Source organism: Calonectris borealis, chromosome 22, assembly GCF_964195595.1.
Source record: "Calonectris borealis chromosome 22, bCalBor7.hap1.2, whole genome shotgun sequence".
Lineage (NCBI taxonomy): Eukaryota > Metazoa > Chordata > Aves > Procellariiformes > Procellariidae > Calonectris > Calonectris borealis.
This window is the reverse complement of record NC_134333.1, coordinates 8,160,801-8,178,135: the sequence shown is the minus strand read 5'-3', so window position 1 is coordinate 8,178,135 and position 17,335 is coordinate 8,160,801. Positions and strand designations below refer to the sequence as shown.

The 17,335-nt window shown below is 47.3% G+C and overlaps 1 protein-coding gene across 1 annotated transcript; it reads right to left on the bottom strand.

Moving 5' to 3' along the window:
• Positions 1–1,969: 1,969 nt before the first annotated feature.
• GIP (gastric inhibitory polypeptide) lies at positions 1,970–6,013 on the bottom strand. Its single transcript, XM_075171146.1, has 4 exons — positions 5,859–6,013; positions 4,645–4,791; positions 4,173–4,304; positions 1,970–2,075 (listed from the first exon to the last, which is right to left on the bottom strand). Exons 1-4 carry the CDS (start codon positions 5,930–5,932, stop codon positions 1,970–1,972), a joined length of 459 nt encoding a protein of 152 aa, XP_075027247.1. The 5' UTR covers positions 5,933–6,013.
• Positions 6,014–17,335: the final 11,322 nt, after the last annotated feature.

Below are 17,335 nucleotides of genomic sequence, written 5' to 3'. Positions count from 1 at the left end.
CTGCCGGGGGTTGGGTCCCCCCGGGGTGGGGGAGAGGCCCTGTTTGGGTCCCCTCTGTGAGAGGGCGTCCCCCCCGGAGTGGGGGGGTACCCCTCACTGGAGGGGGTTTCAGTCACCCCCGGGGTGGGGGGGTACCCCTCACTGGAGGGGGTTTCAGTCGCCCCCGGGGTGGGGAGAGCCCCCAGATGGAGGTAGGTCCCTATTTGTGGGGTTGGGTCCCCTCTGTGGGAGGGCGTCCCCCCCGGGGTGGGGGGGTACCCCTCACTGGAGGGGGTTTCAGTCACCCCCGGGGTGGGGGGGTACCCCTCACTGGAGGGGGTTTCAGTCGCCCCCGGGGTGGGGGGGTACCCCTCACTGGAGGGGGTTTCAGTCGCCCCCGGGGTGGGGGGAGCCCCCAGATGGAGGTAGGTCCCTATTTGTGGGGTTGGGTCCCCTCTGTGGGAGGGTGTCCCCCCCCGGGGTGGGGGAGAGCCCTGGTTTGAGGGGCAAGCCCCCAGGCCTCCTTTGGAAGGGCAGGGAGGCTGCCGGCCGGGTTTCAGCAGGGCCAGCCATCGGCCGGGGTTTGTTTCTCTGCAGCTGGAGCTGAACTTCACCACCCACAGCCGACGCCAGCATCGTTTTTTAAGTCATCGCCCAGCAGCAGGTCCTAAACTCCTGCAAAACCTGCAGCCGGGATCTTTCCGTGGTACGGTTCAGTCAGCTGTAGGCCAATTCACTGACACAAGGTGCATTGTGAGTCTTGTGAGCCGTGTTTGGAAGGACACTTCTTTTTTTTTTAGCAATTCAGTAATATTTTACAGTCCATCCCCAAATCAAGTTTTATCTGAATCTTGTTTCAGCTTCAGACTGAACTCTTTATTGCTTGCATTAGCAAAATAGACAACATGCACAGAACAGAGTGAATATAAGACGTCTTCCTCCTTCTCGTGTGTCTTGATAGGATGAAGAGGGAGCTCCTCGGGAGGGTCCTGGAGTTACGCAGTCCTAACAAAGCAGAAGTGGGGGAGAAAATCATAAATTCCTGTGGTACTGCACTGAACACATTTTTACCTGGTTCCTATAGGAAATAAGGCACAAGTTATTGCCTCCTCCACCCTCCAGCCCCCTCTGATACCTTGCAAATCCTTTTTGATAGCAAGACGTGTATCGAAGTTAGTATCTAAGAGTAAGTATCTACAAGTTTTGAGAAAAATCAGCAACTGGTTAGAGGAGAGAGATCCAAATAAGTGTTTCTCCGCAGGAAAGGCTGCAGTATGGGCTCAACGGTTACTTGTTTTCTCTGGCCTGCTAGCTGGGCACTCAGTTTACATTGTCTGACCAAGCTGCGTGGAATTGTCTGTAGCACAGAGCTGCCTCTTATTTCCAACCTACATTTATTCATGGCCAGTTCATCCCTTTTTGTCCTTGTGCCAACTTTTGCTATTAGCATAAACAGCTCTTTTCTCATTCTGTTTTTTTTTTTTTTTTTTTTTAATAGTGACTTTGTCCCTCTCAGCCTTCATTTTCCTCAACTAAGCATAGGATGGGCTCGCCATTCCCTTGAGCCTCTTCAGGGCCCTCCCCTGCACCTTTTGCATCCCAGTTTCTTGTGTGTGTCTCTAAATGCCTTTCATAGCAGTGTACAATGCACAGAAAAAGTATTTCCTGTAAGTGGCCTGATGAACACCTCCTTTTCTCATTAAAAAGGGGAAGAGGATTTACTAACCTCCCTTCTCCAGACAGTAATTTTTTGAAATTTGTCTTCCCCCATATCTTTATTGTATCAATGATCTGAAGATTCTTTTGCAGAACCAAACTCCGGCCAGAGCTCTTAACTCTCCAGGTAAATCCAGCTGAGCTGTGCCATGTAAGCACTCGGTGGTTACCTCAAGAAATCCTAAATTCATGGATTGAGCACTGCAGCAAGTACCTTTGGGGACAATGGCTGGGAAAGGATGCTTGTAACAACAGGAGTAGGTAGAACAGCCACTCACGTTGGTCTGCAGAGATCAGTTGACATCAGCCATGTCAGAAACTCCTGGTTCAAAACATCCTTCAAACCTTCTGAACCCTCCGAACCTTCTGGAGAAGTAAAACTGCAAGAAATGTGCCACGCCGTAAAGACAGAGGAGAGGCAACAATCCAGACGCAGCCTTTTATCCCAATCCCCTCAAGTCCACAGGGATGTTTTATTTTCCTTGTCTTTTAGTATCTTTGACTCAGACAAACCCACAAAAAGCTTTAACCTCTTTTTGACATGGTGAACTCCTCGCACGCAACAGTGCCTTGATCTTGGCATGTGAACATGTCTGTCAGGCTTGGGGGACGCAAAGTGACCCCCTTGTACCCCACCTCCTCTTAGACCCAGCAGGCATCAGAACAAAGGCAGAGCGTGGGTGAAGCAGCATCTACGCTCCAAACTCACAAAGGAAAGTCTTTGTTTCCAAGAAGGACTTTCCCCTGCAAGTCGCATTTTTTATTTGCAATTAAGGAGATTAAGGGAGACACTAGAAAACAATTTTTTTTTAAATGAAGCTAATCAAGCTGATTAATCGCTAGCATCAAAGGTTTCCCTCCCCCTCTCCGCCCCCGCCCCAGAACAGGTTAGACAAACATCTGTCAGGAACAGTTTAGGGCGCGTTGATCCTGCCTTGGAGCAGAGGTCAGACTAAATGACCTCCTGAGATCCCTCAAAGCCCTCGTTTCTTTGATTTTGTATTTTCCGTATGACTAGCAATTCTCGGTCTGATTTTCTGAGTGCTTGGCCCGAGACACCTCTGTGAACCATAACTGTGCTCATTTCCCCCATCCCGGGTCATCCCCTGCACGCTGGTTTCTAAAGCAGTTTTCATGCAAAGGCTGTAAAAGACAACAAATGCCCCCAGATCCTTTTTCTGGGTGACTGTCCCATGACTCCCTGTAGTCAGAAATTCCATTTTTTTGCTAGAAGACACTAGGATTGTGCCTGAAGGATGTGGGTAAGTGCCTTTTTTTCCTTCTTGCCACCATTTTAGGACTAAGCAGCAGCAACCTGTTAGGTTTTGTAAAATCCCCGTCATGTTAAGGAAAGGAAATGTATCCCTCATTCATTTGTTGGTGGGTTTGTTTTTTAAATATAGAAAGTGCCAGAGAACAGATTTTTCTTTGGACTCATGTGTCTAATTTGCTTTTTGAACATTTGTGACATAAGCTAAGACTGGGGGAGGTGAAACAGGCTATTGACAGGCTGTGGATATGCTGACACAGCACAAAGCCGCGCAGCGCTGAGATACACAAGTGTGCTCTCAGCCAGATGGCTTGGGAAAGGAAGGCACGAGCTGCAGCAACGGAGCGCTCAATATGGGCTCGGTTACCTTGCCCAGAGGTACCTGTTCCGAGCGAGCTCGTATCGCCATCATTACCGTCATCATCATGATTTTAAGATGATTACATCTTTAAAAAAAAAAAAAGAAAATCTGAGTGTCCCCAGTAATGGGCACAGATCAGAAACAAACTGGGAAATTCCTCCTGGGTCAGGCAGGCATCTCTCCTGCATGGTTTCACGTTTAGATGACGGGCTTTTCATAATAAGAGCTTGTAGCAGTGATACGAGGAAAAAACTGTTTTGTTTCTTTTTTTTTGAAAATGAACTGGTCAACATGCTGAGAGTGTGAACAAGTGGGTTTTTTTTTTTCCCCTGTGGGTTGATTTGATCAAATCAAAATGTTTTGCAGAAATGTATCAATTTCATCTCAGTTTTCACTGGAGAGTTTTCTTTTGAGAGGGCTTTGTTTTGATTAGATCAAAGCACTTCATTTTGACTTCTCTGTTTCGGTGGTGTTGGGATGTTAGAGGAGGGGATGCGCTTCAGCCCTATCAAAAGGCCACGCTCTGACCTTATCAAAGTGCTGGGTTTTGATGAGGCTGTGCTGACATTTGCAAAACCAAAAAAGACCCCAGCCATCTACATTTTTGAAATTTGTATTTTGTGAGAAATTTCAAAATTAGGCTTTTTTTGGTCTTTGTTCTTTTCCTCACTCATGAGACAGAATTGCAAAATGTGAAATTTCCTTTTGAAATCAAAATCCTCTCGTTTTCCTATGTGACGCCGTTGCCATCGATACCTGCCCCAAAACATTCCTTCAGAAGTTAAACACCTGGGGACCCCATCCCTCCCTGCGACCAGACTTTCTCTTTCTATTCTCCAATCTCACCTCTGATTTTCCTTGGCTTTCAGAAGCCAGGCGAAGAAGTCTTTGGCTTCCTGGGTGCCCAGGTCCAATCTTTGGCCATTCGCAGCTGACGCTTGGGGCTCAGCTTCCCTCTTGTATGGCTCGATGATGTTGCTGGTAAGGCGAAATGGGAAGATATCAGCCCCAGATGCCACGAGAGGGTGCCAAAATGCTGCTTTTCCACAAAACCCAGCTCCCTCCCACTCCATCTACCAGCAGCCAGAGAAGGCGGCGGTCTTGGGCAGGGAGAGGGATAGTTGTGCTGTGTGCCGACAGACCAGAAACATTTCTAGGACTTAGAAAAATAAAAGAAAAGAAGAAAACCAACTCCCTAGAGAATCACTGCTGCAGTCCAAGAAAAATATCCTCGGCTCTACATTCTTCTGTAGCCATCAGCTGGCTGACGACAGCTGTAAGTTTGGATCGTAGGAGCTTTGAAAGTCTACACACTTACTCGCTTTTCTTCTCCCGTCTGGCTAGCAACCATTCCACAAAGTTCTTCTTCAGCATGTTATCCATCGTGCGGCTGTAATCGCTTGCCAGGGTGGCCTCAGAGTAGCGTCTTTGCACTGGTCTGGCACTGGGAGTCCTTATACTTATGCTGGGGTAAGAGCACAGAGAGGGAGTGAGTCCTGCACAGACCGGGAGCACGTGCTGTGCGGAGTTTTGCTTGGGTTACACGTGGTGGCCCACGCGGTCCCTACAGTCAGCAAGGTTTTGTGATCACTTTTAATGTCCCTCGGTCCAGGTGACTCTTCCTGCATTGTAACATGAGGAGATGGCCAGAGAAGGGGCTCGCGTGCTCCTCATCCATTTTGCTGGCTGCTAACCCAATTGCAACTCAGATTTGAGAACTCAGGAGGAGATGAACTCGGGATATTTGCTGATAGTCTGGAGTCAGTGTGGTTTTCCCTGCCGTAGCCTGATTCACATGGACTTTGGCTCCGAGCTAAGGCACCAAGTGTGCTCAGGCTCCCTCCTCCAGTGAGTTGCACACCTAGGGCCAAGGAAACCTTCTCCTGTGTTCTCGAGAGGCTCAGGGGTGGGTGGCAGGAGACAAGGGCTGACCTCGAGACCAGTGCTGATCTGGCAGTGTAGACATAGTCGGTGGCTACCTAAGTTAGCAAAAGTTTTCGAGGCTGATCTTTTTTTAGTGCTGTTATCCAGGATTTCAGCAGCTCCTACTGCTCTAATGAGGATTCTTTTGGATATTCTCAGGTGGTGGTTGGAAATTTTGTAGCAGGAGTCAGGGAAAGAGAGGGAAAGTCTTTATTATATACCTGCTTTATGGTCATATTTACAGAAGCTTCCAAATACTGGATGCCCCCTAGCCTCACTCATGTGAGATGATTACATCTTGTCTCTAGTTCTCAGCCAACCTTCTCTTCCTGGTTGACTTCCAGCTTGTTCCTCCTAACCCAGAGACATGAAGTTTGTAGGGAAAACTTGGGAGTTCCTGGCTCTGGCTCAAAGGCTCAGAGCTTTAGTTTGATATCTCTCTTATCATTTGCTCATCTCTGTACATTTGGCTGTTTCTATTATCTGAGATCAACCTCAGGACTCATGTTCTCACCTGCTTACCAAGATGCCAATGGAAAAAGTCCATTTGCCTCCAGTGGGGAGCTGGAAAAGGCTCAAAGTACACTGTGAACTTTCCAAAACACTTACCCCGAGACGTTTTCTTCCATCAAAACAAAGCCCAGAGAAGCGAGGAGCAGAGAGAGAACTTTGAAAGACACCATTTTCTTGGCTGGTTTCTCTGTTCAAAAGCAGAGGGCAATCCAGACGTCCGGCCCCTGTAACACATGGGACACATAAGTGACAAGGACAGCGAACCCAGAGGGATGTGCGGTGGCTGGGCACGTGCCTGTGCTTGTAAATGTGTTTCTTCAGTCCTTGTGCTTCGAGCAGCCTTCTCCGTCCTACAAAGCCCTCTTCTGCCGTTCCCAGTTAAATTACTTTTTCAATGCCAATGCTCTTTCCCACCGTGGTGTCTTTTAATGTTGGTTCCCTATACTTTTATTGTAACCATCAAATTCATTGTGGGTTGCACATTCCTGGAGGCAAGGGCTTTGTCTTCCTCCATGTTTACAAGCTGACCCTGTGGGTACCTCATTGTGCTTTAAGGGTCGATTCAGTCTTGAGTATGTGAACGGGAACGTACATTGGATCAGGCAATTCAGTAGCAATGGCATCCCGCTTATCCCACAGTGTGGTTCTGCAGGATTTAGGAGCCTGATCTAATTTCTGGGAGATTTTCTGTTGGGATGGATAATGCCTTTTGTAGGGACTGGAGCCAGAGTCAGTGAATATCAGTTATGAAAAATATCCCATGGACAGTGACAGGATCGGATTCCAAGATTTATTAGTTTCAAGCTGTTCCTAGTCCTCATGTCCACAGTTCGGCTCAATAGCCCTTGGACATTTGAGCTCTTTTAATTACTATTCCAGCTCTGCAAACTCGGTACAAAAATGGTTTTGATCATGGCTCACAGATATATTTTGTTGTCCCTCACCTCACTCTTTGTTGTAGCTATTTCTGGAAACTGCGTTGCAACGGAGAGCTGCTGTTAACAGGAATAATACAGTAACAAAAAGAAAAGGTCTAGATCAGGACTCAAGTATCCCATCCTGCAAAAATTTATTCATACATTGATAGAACTTTACTCCTCTAAGTAATTATTTGTACTCTTACAACAGCCCAATTATTGTTTTGGAGAGAGCGAGAATTTGCAAGTTTGGCTGTTGTTCGTAATTGTGGCATTTTTTATTTCTGGAGAATTGTGACATCTTTTACAAATGTTTTCAGCCCTTCCTATTAAGTGAGAAAAATACTAAATGCGTTACATTATCTCAGATACATCAAGTTCTGAGGAATGCTCTTAAAAGCACAGGTGTAACATTCTGAACACTGGAAAAATCCCTAAAATACTTAGAGCTAAAGCAATAAAAGACAAACAGTTACAGAGCGTGTTAACAGCAGAAGTAAATTCCGTTATACAAAAAGCTGAGGAGTATTTTAAATGAGAATGGAAAAACATGTCATGATTAAATAACTGAGGTTTTCCCTCTTATTTGCTTTTCCTTTCATATATTGGCGATATAACTGTGGGTATGATGATGAATCTGAAAATAGCTAAGTTGTGCAAGAATATTTCTCTGCTTAAGGTAATTATTTATGAAACTAGGAAAGGAAATGCATTGTAGCCTTAATTTTAAGAAAGGACAGTACTCCTTCTCTGCAGAATTTACCCAAACGGGGAGGAAAAGCAGTCCACATTTTCAGAGACTGTTGAAAAACCATTTTTGAATTAATACAAGACCCCTTTGCCTGTGTGACACTGAATGGGGGTGGTCGAGCTCTGCTAGCCCTGTCTGGCAGGTTGCTGTGATAGCTGCACTGTTTTGATCCTATGATTTGACTTCACAAAAGGAGGAGCAACTGGTGGGATCTTTCTAACATGAAGGTCTTCTAGTCCCCTATGCAATACTGTCTGCTCTGGAAGAAGCGTTATCCCTGTTTTATCCATAGCTGGGAGGTCCCAAAAAACAACTGAGAACCAATTTCTCCTCGTTTCCCTGTGTAGGTGCAGATCCCAACCTGGTATTTGCCATGTACCGAATCCTCCTCTGAAATAACGGGTCTTTCCCTTTACACCCCAACACGTACACTGCTGCAGGTCGTCTCTGCCAAAGCTACCAAGAAAACGGCCAGTCTTGGACTGTTTTGGGAAAAACTCAGCCAAAGGTTCGGGCTGTTCCTGCCCTGCTATGGCTGCTGCTGACACCCTCAAACACTGCTCACTCCCACCGTTATCTTAGCAAAAAAAAAAAAAAAAAAGAGTAAAAAAAGTTAAAAAGAGAGACTGACATAGAGCTGCTTACCTTTCTCCTTCTCAGAAGCTGCCCAGAGGATTTCAGCTGGTTCTGGTGCTGAGGAGATCCTTCAGGGCTTTTATATACGTTAGCTGTGCAGGACCAAACCTACTTCCATGAGGTAAACAGGAAATCAAGCACCTAATCAAAGCAATTCAAACCCACTTAGAGCTGCTTCATTAGGTCCATTGACCTACGGAGCAGGAAAATAACCTTTTAAAATATGTTTACATTAATGGCAATTAAACATGACTATATCACAAAATCAAGAATGAACATGGATTGTGGGCAAAATACATATAGCACTGCTCTAAACCTTAATTCCATGTAGCAGCTCCTTGCATGGTAAAAACTTCCTTAATTTCCATCTTTTGTTTTGCCAAATGTAAGTGCTATCTTAGGGAGATCCAATCTGCTCCTTCTCTTTCTCACAGGAGGAATAACTTTGCTAAAATCAATAGCTCCCATCATCGTTATTTTTGTCACCATCAAGTCTGGGCATCCCAAGTGTGGTCTGCAACCCCTTGTGCAAACCCCAAATACTGAAAACTGCATCTGTCCCCCAAAATGTGCACTCTAAGAGAAGAAGACTTGGGATGGAGAGTGGCAGACAGGAAACTTGTAGGAAATGGTGAGGCAGCATTGGTTAACGAGGTGGAGGGTGGTGGCACAGCAGCCGCCTATGTGGGGTGAGGGATAGCAGCTGGACCTGAGCACCCATTTGGGCTTTTTCTGTCCTGAGTGAGTGATGGAGTGTTTCCCTGTGGCTCTGCAGCTGCTGGGGACATGGGTCAGTGAGGCCACCACCTCACCCTGCCCTTGCACAGCTGGATCCAGGAGAGCAGATGTTCTGCAGATGTTAATTGTGCCATCAGAGTACAAGGGGTAAATCCACTTCCCATCAGCTCTGCTGTGACTACGTGCCCGGTAAGATATTCTCCCCGGTGTCTGAGCTGCCCCGCTTCCCCCGAGTCTCTCTGGGAGAACTGGACCCATTACATTTTAACGTGTAAATCCTGTTTAGGGACTGCTGCCGCTGCTCTAGGATCCCCGTCACACCCAGCTTCGATCTGCTGAAGGAGCAGAGCCGGGCGATGTTCGTACCAGCCTAACCCACGAGCTGAGCTCTGCTCACGTCATTACCGACGTGAAGCAGCGCCCGTGGCTGGCTGCGCTGGCTTGCAGAGCGCAGTCCCATCCGCAGCTCGCTTCCCCTGAGCAGCCTGAACTTTTGCAGGAGGTTATCCAAGTTACAACCTTCCCCTCAGGTCTGCCAGCCTCTTTTTGTTTTTCCGTGGAGTTCAGCTGAGCTGCTCGGAGCAGTAACCCCACACACCTGGATGGAGGAGGGATGTGTGTGTCTGCGTGTATCCTCCCAGGTTTGTGCTGGCTCAGCTACATCAGGGATTTGTGTGGGAAAGACGTAGGATTTCTGGTTGACAGGGCTGAGCAAGAAGCAGCCCTTTGTGGAATTGCAGTAATAATGGCAAAATTGAAGTGTCAGTGGTTTCGGTGTGGGAGAGGGTTTCAGTGTGCTGGCACAGTGCCCCCAACGTATCCTGTCCCAAACACGTGCAGAAATCCAGCGTGATGAGGTACGTGTCTCCACGTAAAAGCTATCTGTTTTGCAATTCCTTTCTAAAAAGTGTTTTTTCTGCTCTTCTGAGAAGTGCTGCTGGGACACGCCGTCAGATACGGGCTCTTGCTGCTCTGTAGTTATAAAACTCCCCAGCACAACCAGCCTCTCCAGCAAAAAGCGTTGCATCTATATTGCATTAAGATAAAGGCTCAGAAGGACGTTGTTAGGGTAGATTAAGAGTTCAGTGCTATTAGGGTGTAATTACTACTTTCACAGGAACTACTTAACACGTGGCTTAGTCCTTTAGCTAGCAACACACAAGCATGCCAGGGTCTCCAAAAACTTTTCACCCATGCAGAAGCGTCATGCCTGCTGTAATAAATGATGCACTATAATAGTTACAAGTAACCAATTGACACTCCTAGCACAGTTGCTAATCAATAAAATGGAATAGTTTATCCTGCTGTCTTTATTATATGTATTCTGGGTACTTCACTCCCAGCCAACTCAGATATCTTGTTTCTCCAAAGTGCAACCTATTTGTTTTCCTCTCATTAAGTGCCTCTGTAGGATATAAAGTTAATAGAGTGAAATAAATATCCAGCAACGTTAGATGTTGACCCAGGGTTCACAGTTACGGTTATTTCAGGGCATCTGCTCATGATGCAGTTTGGACAGCACCATCACTCCAAAATTTCTCACATCTTTCAAACAGAAAACCCCAGATATGCAGAAGTTATTTCCAAAGACAGGCGGGCGCTGTCTGCATTTCATTCTGTGGGATATCCACTGATCGATGCCTAAAACGCTGAACCTCCGCGTGCCCGTTCAGGTCTGGGAAGCGGAGAGGCGACGAGTGACGTGCTGACCTAGAGAAGGGCCACGTGCCCACATCTGCTTTTTCCAGGGTAACAGAGGGTCTAATTAACGATGCAAACCTTGCTCTTCTCTAGCCTCAGCCCATCACAGCCACAGCAATGCTACCCTCGTAGCGGTATCTGTGGTCTGCTGCCTTCGCTGATAACACAAGTCATTTCACGAGCTTCAGCTGGGTCCCGGCTTGGGACAGAGGACACTTTAGCTTAGGTTTCACCCAGTCGTGGCATTTGTCTCCCTGCAAATTAAACAGGAGAGCCAGGACTGCCCTGCTTCATCCTACCCTGCCAGGCAGTGCTTCGTGAGCGAGCTCTCCTCTTCTCCGCAGCAGACCTGACTCGAGGAGTTGGTGTTTCAGGAATTCGGGAATGCGTTGGGAAGATCACAGCTGCGTTACTGAAACGGTCCTTCTGCTCTGCTTTGAGACACCGAAACATCTCAAGGGCAACTTTGATTACAAAGCATTTCAAGTATTAGATGTCCCTGTAATCATGGAAAATAGGGCTTGAAGTGACCTTAAGAGGTCATCCCTTCCCTCCCCTGCTCCCAGACAGCCTCAGCTCTGCTTAAATCACTGATCCGTCTGATCCGTCCCCAAAAGTTTTCAGAAATGAAAATGCTGCAAACTTCCCAAGAAATTTCTTAGCATTTAGCTCTAACACCTCACCTTCAGTGGCACAATTTACACCTCTCTTCTATTCCCAGTGGATGTGGTGAGTAAGATTCTCCCGTTCCCTCTGGAGCAGCTCTTCGGTTGCTGCTCCGCGTGGCACCGCTCAGGGCACCTCAGCTCTGCCAGAGACTGATTTCAGGTGTTGCATCTCCCAGGTAAAATAACGCTTTCTGCTCCATTTTGTGTGCGAGCATTAGGCTGCTCTGAGATTCCTAATTGTATCCGGCTACGATTGATCAGTATTAGCACTTGCTCAAATCATAGGGAGAGAGGAAGGAGGGATTTTTAAGTTTTTCACTCCCGTCCTCTGCCTGAAATCAGAGGCATTGGAGTATCATTCAAGCCCCGGTCCTGATTCAGGACCGATTCTGTTCTTAACTCAGCTTCGCTGCTGTCGAAGGCACAGAGGCACAAAGCTTTTCTTGGGAGCTCATTTCTCTCCCTAAAATACCAGCAACGTCTCGCAGAGGAGGTAACTCTTACATGCTTTATTCTCACTCATCCTCTTACACCTTTGCAGAGCACAAGTCCTAAACATGAGCTTCTTCTCCCCAAGCCCTGAGCCCACAGCCCCTGTCCAGCTTTCCCCTCCCTTCCCGGGGCTGCCTGGGGTCCCGCTGCCCGCTCACAGCCTCGGCCACCATACAGCATCTTCTATATCTTGTGCAGCAAAGGCTGGTGCTGTGGCGAGGGGAAACCACACACCCCATCCCGGGTGCCAGGACTCTGCCAGGAGGCTCAGACTTACCAAAACGTGGCGAAAGCAGCTTTGGCTCCAGCTGAAGGCAGCGAGGGTTTGCCTGGCTCCTCATCCCATCCCTTGTGCTTAACCCTGCCCAGCGTTCACATCGAGCTGCGCTGGGGACACGAGTGACGGGCTGGGTGGATTTACCGGGCATCTTTGGAGAGATGAACACCGCTTCGTTCTCTCTCCTGGGTTCAGACCTGCCTCCCCCTCCAGTGCTTGCGGGAATGGAACAGGTTTTTTCACAATGGCAAAATACCAGATATGTTTTTAAATGCCAATACTCCCTTTTAACTGCAAACAAACCCTAGGGCCTTTTAAGGCTCCGAAGGTTGTTCTTGACTAATTCAGCTCACTGGGATGGTTGTCTCAGAGCCTTCCTGATTGCCAGTTCTTTTGGGGGACCCCCCAACTCCCCCGACAACCGAAAATTGGAACCACAAAACATGGAGAGTATGGACTTCTCCTTGTGCATTCCCTGCTTGTTTCTTTTTTCTTAAATGCTTGTTGTACCCCCCAGGAGCAGGGACCCACAGGACAGCAACTGCTGGAACAAAAAGCCCACGACAGCACCTGTAACATCCGTGTGGGGAAGATTTATTTGGACCACCGACCTGCGTATAAAAAAATCTCACAACGGCAACTCCTACCTCTGCGTAGTGAGCACGGTCACCGCTTCCAGAGGCTGGAGAGATGATCCGGACTTGCTCTAGCATTAACATTACCTGTGCTTTACCCTGTTAGCACTTTACCTTGCAGCAGTTACCTTAATGTGAAAACCATCCTTTATTTCCCCCTTCGAGCAAAGATAGAGCCAGAACTAACTAGCTGGGGAGATTAGAGCGGTGGAGCTGCAGGAAAGGAGAGGAAATAATCAGTCCCGCTAAATCCCAAGTACGTACCAGCAGGACGAGAAACTAGACAACCCGGTCCACGGCAAGGCGCCTGCCCAAGTGGCCGGTTCAGTAACGTGAAATTATTTCCATCTCGTGCCCTTGCTGCTCTCCTAACATCACCTTTCCAGCAGCCCAGCGGTGCTGGTGCCCCGGCACAGGCGGTGGGGTATGGGTCAAGGTTTCGATTGTGAAATGACCTATATTTTTTAAAGTGACCCACAACAGAAAGTGTTGCTGCGCAGCTTCCCACCTCCCGGGATACACTTGTTTTGGGTAGAAAGAATTAGGCATAAATGCAATAGTATTAGTGGCTGAGCCTTCCGTTGCCTCCTGCTACAGGGAGTTTAAAAAGTGGAGGAATGAAAAGCAGAGTGCGCTGCAGAGCCCGCTGTTCTTTGGGGGATTTAAACGGTGACTCGAAATTATAGGGCCCCCAAATTTGCACTCGCGGAGCATAAATCTGATATAAATGCATTTATTTCAGACTGGAGGAAATCCGATACAAATACCTACAGTTACTGAAAGGAAAACAATTAATCTGTGCTTTATAAGTGCTGCAAATGTTTGGAGGGGGGTTCAAAAGAGCAGCTCCTACTTGAAATAAGGTCAGGGGGAGTTCAGCAATGGCAGGATTCATCCCCCACGATGCTTTCTCAACTATGTTATTTTAGTTTATCATTGTACCAAGACCAAAACTTCCCCCCACCGCTCCAGCCATCCGTAGGAGAAATGGCTGCTCCAGGTATCTGTCCAGCTGCTCACGGCTCCTCTTTTTGAGGAAGAAAAACTGAACGGACAGGTTAGAAAGGTCTGCTGTAAAGAAGTGGTGGCATATTCATTTGGGGGAAAATTGAAAATTAAAGGCACTATCTGAACAACAACATTTCAGGGCTCATTCCGATAACCATTTTCCTTCCCTCGCATTTAGAGTTTACCACTTACCCAAGGAAAATGACTGCAAAACCCCAAATTAACCATTTCCATTGGGGGGGGAAACAATAAACCTATGCAAAGCAGCTTTGTTTGGTTGCAATTTGAACATTTCTCTGTGTCTTCGCAAACCCCAACGGAGAATTCAGGTTATTGCTCCAGGAGAGCTGGGAAGCGCAACCAGCCCCAGCCCCGCGCGGAGCTGAGCACCCTGCCCTGGTGAGAGCCCAGCAACTGCAGAGCAGCAGATGTAGAGGAGAAGCAAATAGTTGTTTGGTTGTGGTTTTCTGTTGGGTTTGTTTTAAAGAGACTCCAGCTTTTTAGTACCAGAACTAAAGGATTTTTCAGGATGTGAGTTGATTTTGAAGCCAGAGTTTATTGCAGTATTTGCTTTGTTTTTAACTGAAGCACTAAAATGTTTAGGGAATAGGCAGATCTTCGAGCAAGTTGCAGGTTTAACCATTTCCATCTTCAGCACTGCTGCTCCTGAACCTCCCACCCCTCAGGGAGCAGAGGGGCATTGCCCATCGCTCAGCCCCTTCCTTGGGGCTGGGGATGCTCCTCTGCTCCTCAGCTCGAACAAAACCTCATTTAAATGCCAAGAGGGGGTTTCAAATGCAGAGAGAACCAGGGGGTTATTAATAATCTCCTTCAAACCTAGTTCAAACCTTCAAACAAATTTTGTTTTAAAGCAAACTATTAATTTCATAGCAAGTTTGAGTCTTAACAAATTTATCAACACGAGCTTTAATCAACTGGATCTTCTTAGATATGAGCTGCTTTTTCCAGTCATGAATATTTTCCACATAATAAAAACTGAACAAAAGGTGGTTTAAACTGGGATTCCACTTAAGTAGAAGGAAATATTTCCCAACTGCAACGCTCACTCTCCTTATTCTGTTGAATTCTCACCTATGTTTTCAGGACAGGCTTGCTGCATATTCAGATTATTTCTGCTAGTTGAGATTTGATTGAAACAGATTCTATGCAAACAAAATTCTTATTTTTTTTCCTTTATGACCTGTGCATTTTACTCAAAACTTTCAGCCCATATTTATTAGATAGTAATTAATACGTATTTTCAAACTTTTGAAAATGAAGATTTTTTCAAAGTTTCTGGGATTTCTAAGTGTATCTTTAGTGTTGTCCAAATTAAACTAGTGCTCTCTAGTGCTATCACCAGAGATTAAAAAAAAAAAACACCAGAAAACAAATTAAAGAAAGATTCAAATGATACCTGGCAGAAAAATAACAGAATATAATCTGTTCTTGTTTACTGCTAAACTGTCATAAAGATTATTTCTATTTTAGCTATTTTCTGCCTCAGATCAACAGCAACCCTCCAGCAGACTGCAGTAATTACACCCTTTCGTATGAAACCCCCATTTCAGTGAAATCTTAGCTGCATTATTTACCACCCAGCTTCAACCTCCTCCCCTAAGAAATTTCCCCAAACTCCTAAGTGGCAACAATAATTATTTGAACTTGTAGATAAATTGTGAAAACTCATTAAGACCATTTCTGCCTGATTCAAAGATTTAAATCTTAAAAAAACCCCCAACTTTTGCCCAAATCAGATTTTATGTATAAAACCAGAAGCAGCTTTACGTTGATAGGAGAGTGGGGCAGTAAAATTTCAAAATGTTTGTAAACCCACACGAAAAAAAAATCAACTCCTCAAGAGTGATTTTTAAAACTACAACCCAACTGAAGAAAATCCTGGGGGAGGAAAAAGGCCACAGAGGCTTTTACAAGTGACGGTGCCCGGGTACAAACTGTTGCTCAGCCCTTCCCTGGCTCCAGAAATCCCACTGGATTTCTGTTGCAGTTGCTGGGAACATTTAAATCAGCGAGGGGAGAACTGTTTCCCTTTGGGGGGGGGATTTTGCAGAGCTGGTTGTGCCCTGGCTCAGCCGGGGCGGTTGGGGTTTGGGGGGCAGCCCCTGCCCAGGGGTGAGTGCAGCTCTGTTACCCCCCAGCAGATCAATGATTTAGTCTCTGCTGTTTGCATTCTCTAAATACCTTGCATCTGGAATGCTCCAGCGAGGGGAAGGAGGTTGACTGATAGCCTTTCTTGTTTCAGATCTAAATTGAAGACTTCCCTCTTTGTTTGGATTTTTTTTCTTTTTTTTTTTTTTTTTTTAAGGTTGGTTTCCTTCATTTCATTATTGCAAAGGATTATGTTACATGGGGACGGTACTGGGTAAACCAATAAAAGCAACAACAAAAGTATTCTGGTCGAGATTAGAAATAGATCCGAAGCAGATAGTGGATCATTTATTTTAGCTGTGGTTGTGGGGGACACGTACAGTGGAGGAAGGTGCACGCTCGAGTTTTCAGCCAGGGAAGGCTTGAAGTGCACTTTCTGAGCTGCAGGAAATTTATTTCCCAATTTCATTGCTCTCTTCTTTTCACCTGTGAATTTTGAGCTTGGATTACACCCTGGAAACCTCAGAAACACGCACATGGACGCAGCAGTGCTCCTACAAAGGCTCCTCTGGCTAATTTGGTTTGGTACTTTCAGGAGAGCCAAGTAATGCAGCTGGAAGGATGGGAACCAAACTTTCCCTGGTGAGCAGCATCTACATGTTTTTAAGGCAAAGATCCCGGGTAACAGAATGGATCGGGTACAGGAGGGAAAGCTAAAGGCTTTTTGCTTTAAATGACCATTTCCCAGGATTTTTATAATTCATTTTAAAGAGTTTCCTAGGAGGCTGTAGCACAGAGCACGTACAAATGTCCTCGGGCATGTGCATCTATTTCTTAAGGTTTATACAACTTCTGATTCCTGGGGAATATCCGATTTATTTACTAACAAATTCTCCGCGTGGCTCTTCCTCAGCCGGCAGAAAAATAATAATAAAAAAAATATTTAGCTAATAATAACAAAGATTTAGCAACAGAACACAGCACATCACATCTGTGTAGCACCGAGGGAACAACCAAATCCGCCAGCCGTGCTGGGGGTCTCGGCCGCCCCCCCGCCCCCCCAGCCCGGGGGCCCGGCCCCGCAGCGCGGCCGGGAGGGGGGGGGAGGCGCGGAGCCGGCTGCGCGCCCGCGCAGGGAGCGCGGAGCTGCCCGGGAGAGCCGCGCCCGGAAAGCCCTCAGCCGAGCCGTTCCCTCGATGGGCAAAAATCGTCTGTTCGGGATTTTTTTTTAATTTTTTTTTTTAATTTTTCCCGGGGTTGGGGGGGGGGGGCAGAGCGGCGCCCCCGGCCCGGCGGGCGGGGCAGGCGGGAGCGGGTTTTCCTGGGGAGCGTTACATTTAATTGCAGGCGCGGGGGGGCCGGACCGTGCCCCTACTTGCAGCGCGGCGGGAGCGGGGGGGAAGCCGCGGCCGCCCCCGCCCCTCCCCGCCCGGCAGCATCCCGGGCCGAGCCCACCGGGGCTCCCCCGCCCGCCCCGTCGGGGAGGCAGGAAGGCGGGGGGGTGGGTGAATGGGGCCGGGGGGGGGGTTCGCTGCTATTTTCAACCCATCTTGAGCCTAAAAATAAAAGTCTCCAGAAAAGGCAGGCGGGGAGGGAAACGGGGAGGGGGGGGAGCGCTGCTTCGCACACGCCGCTTTGCCG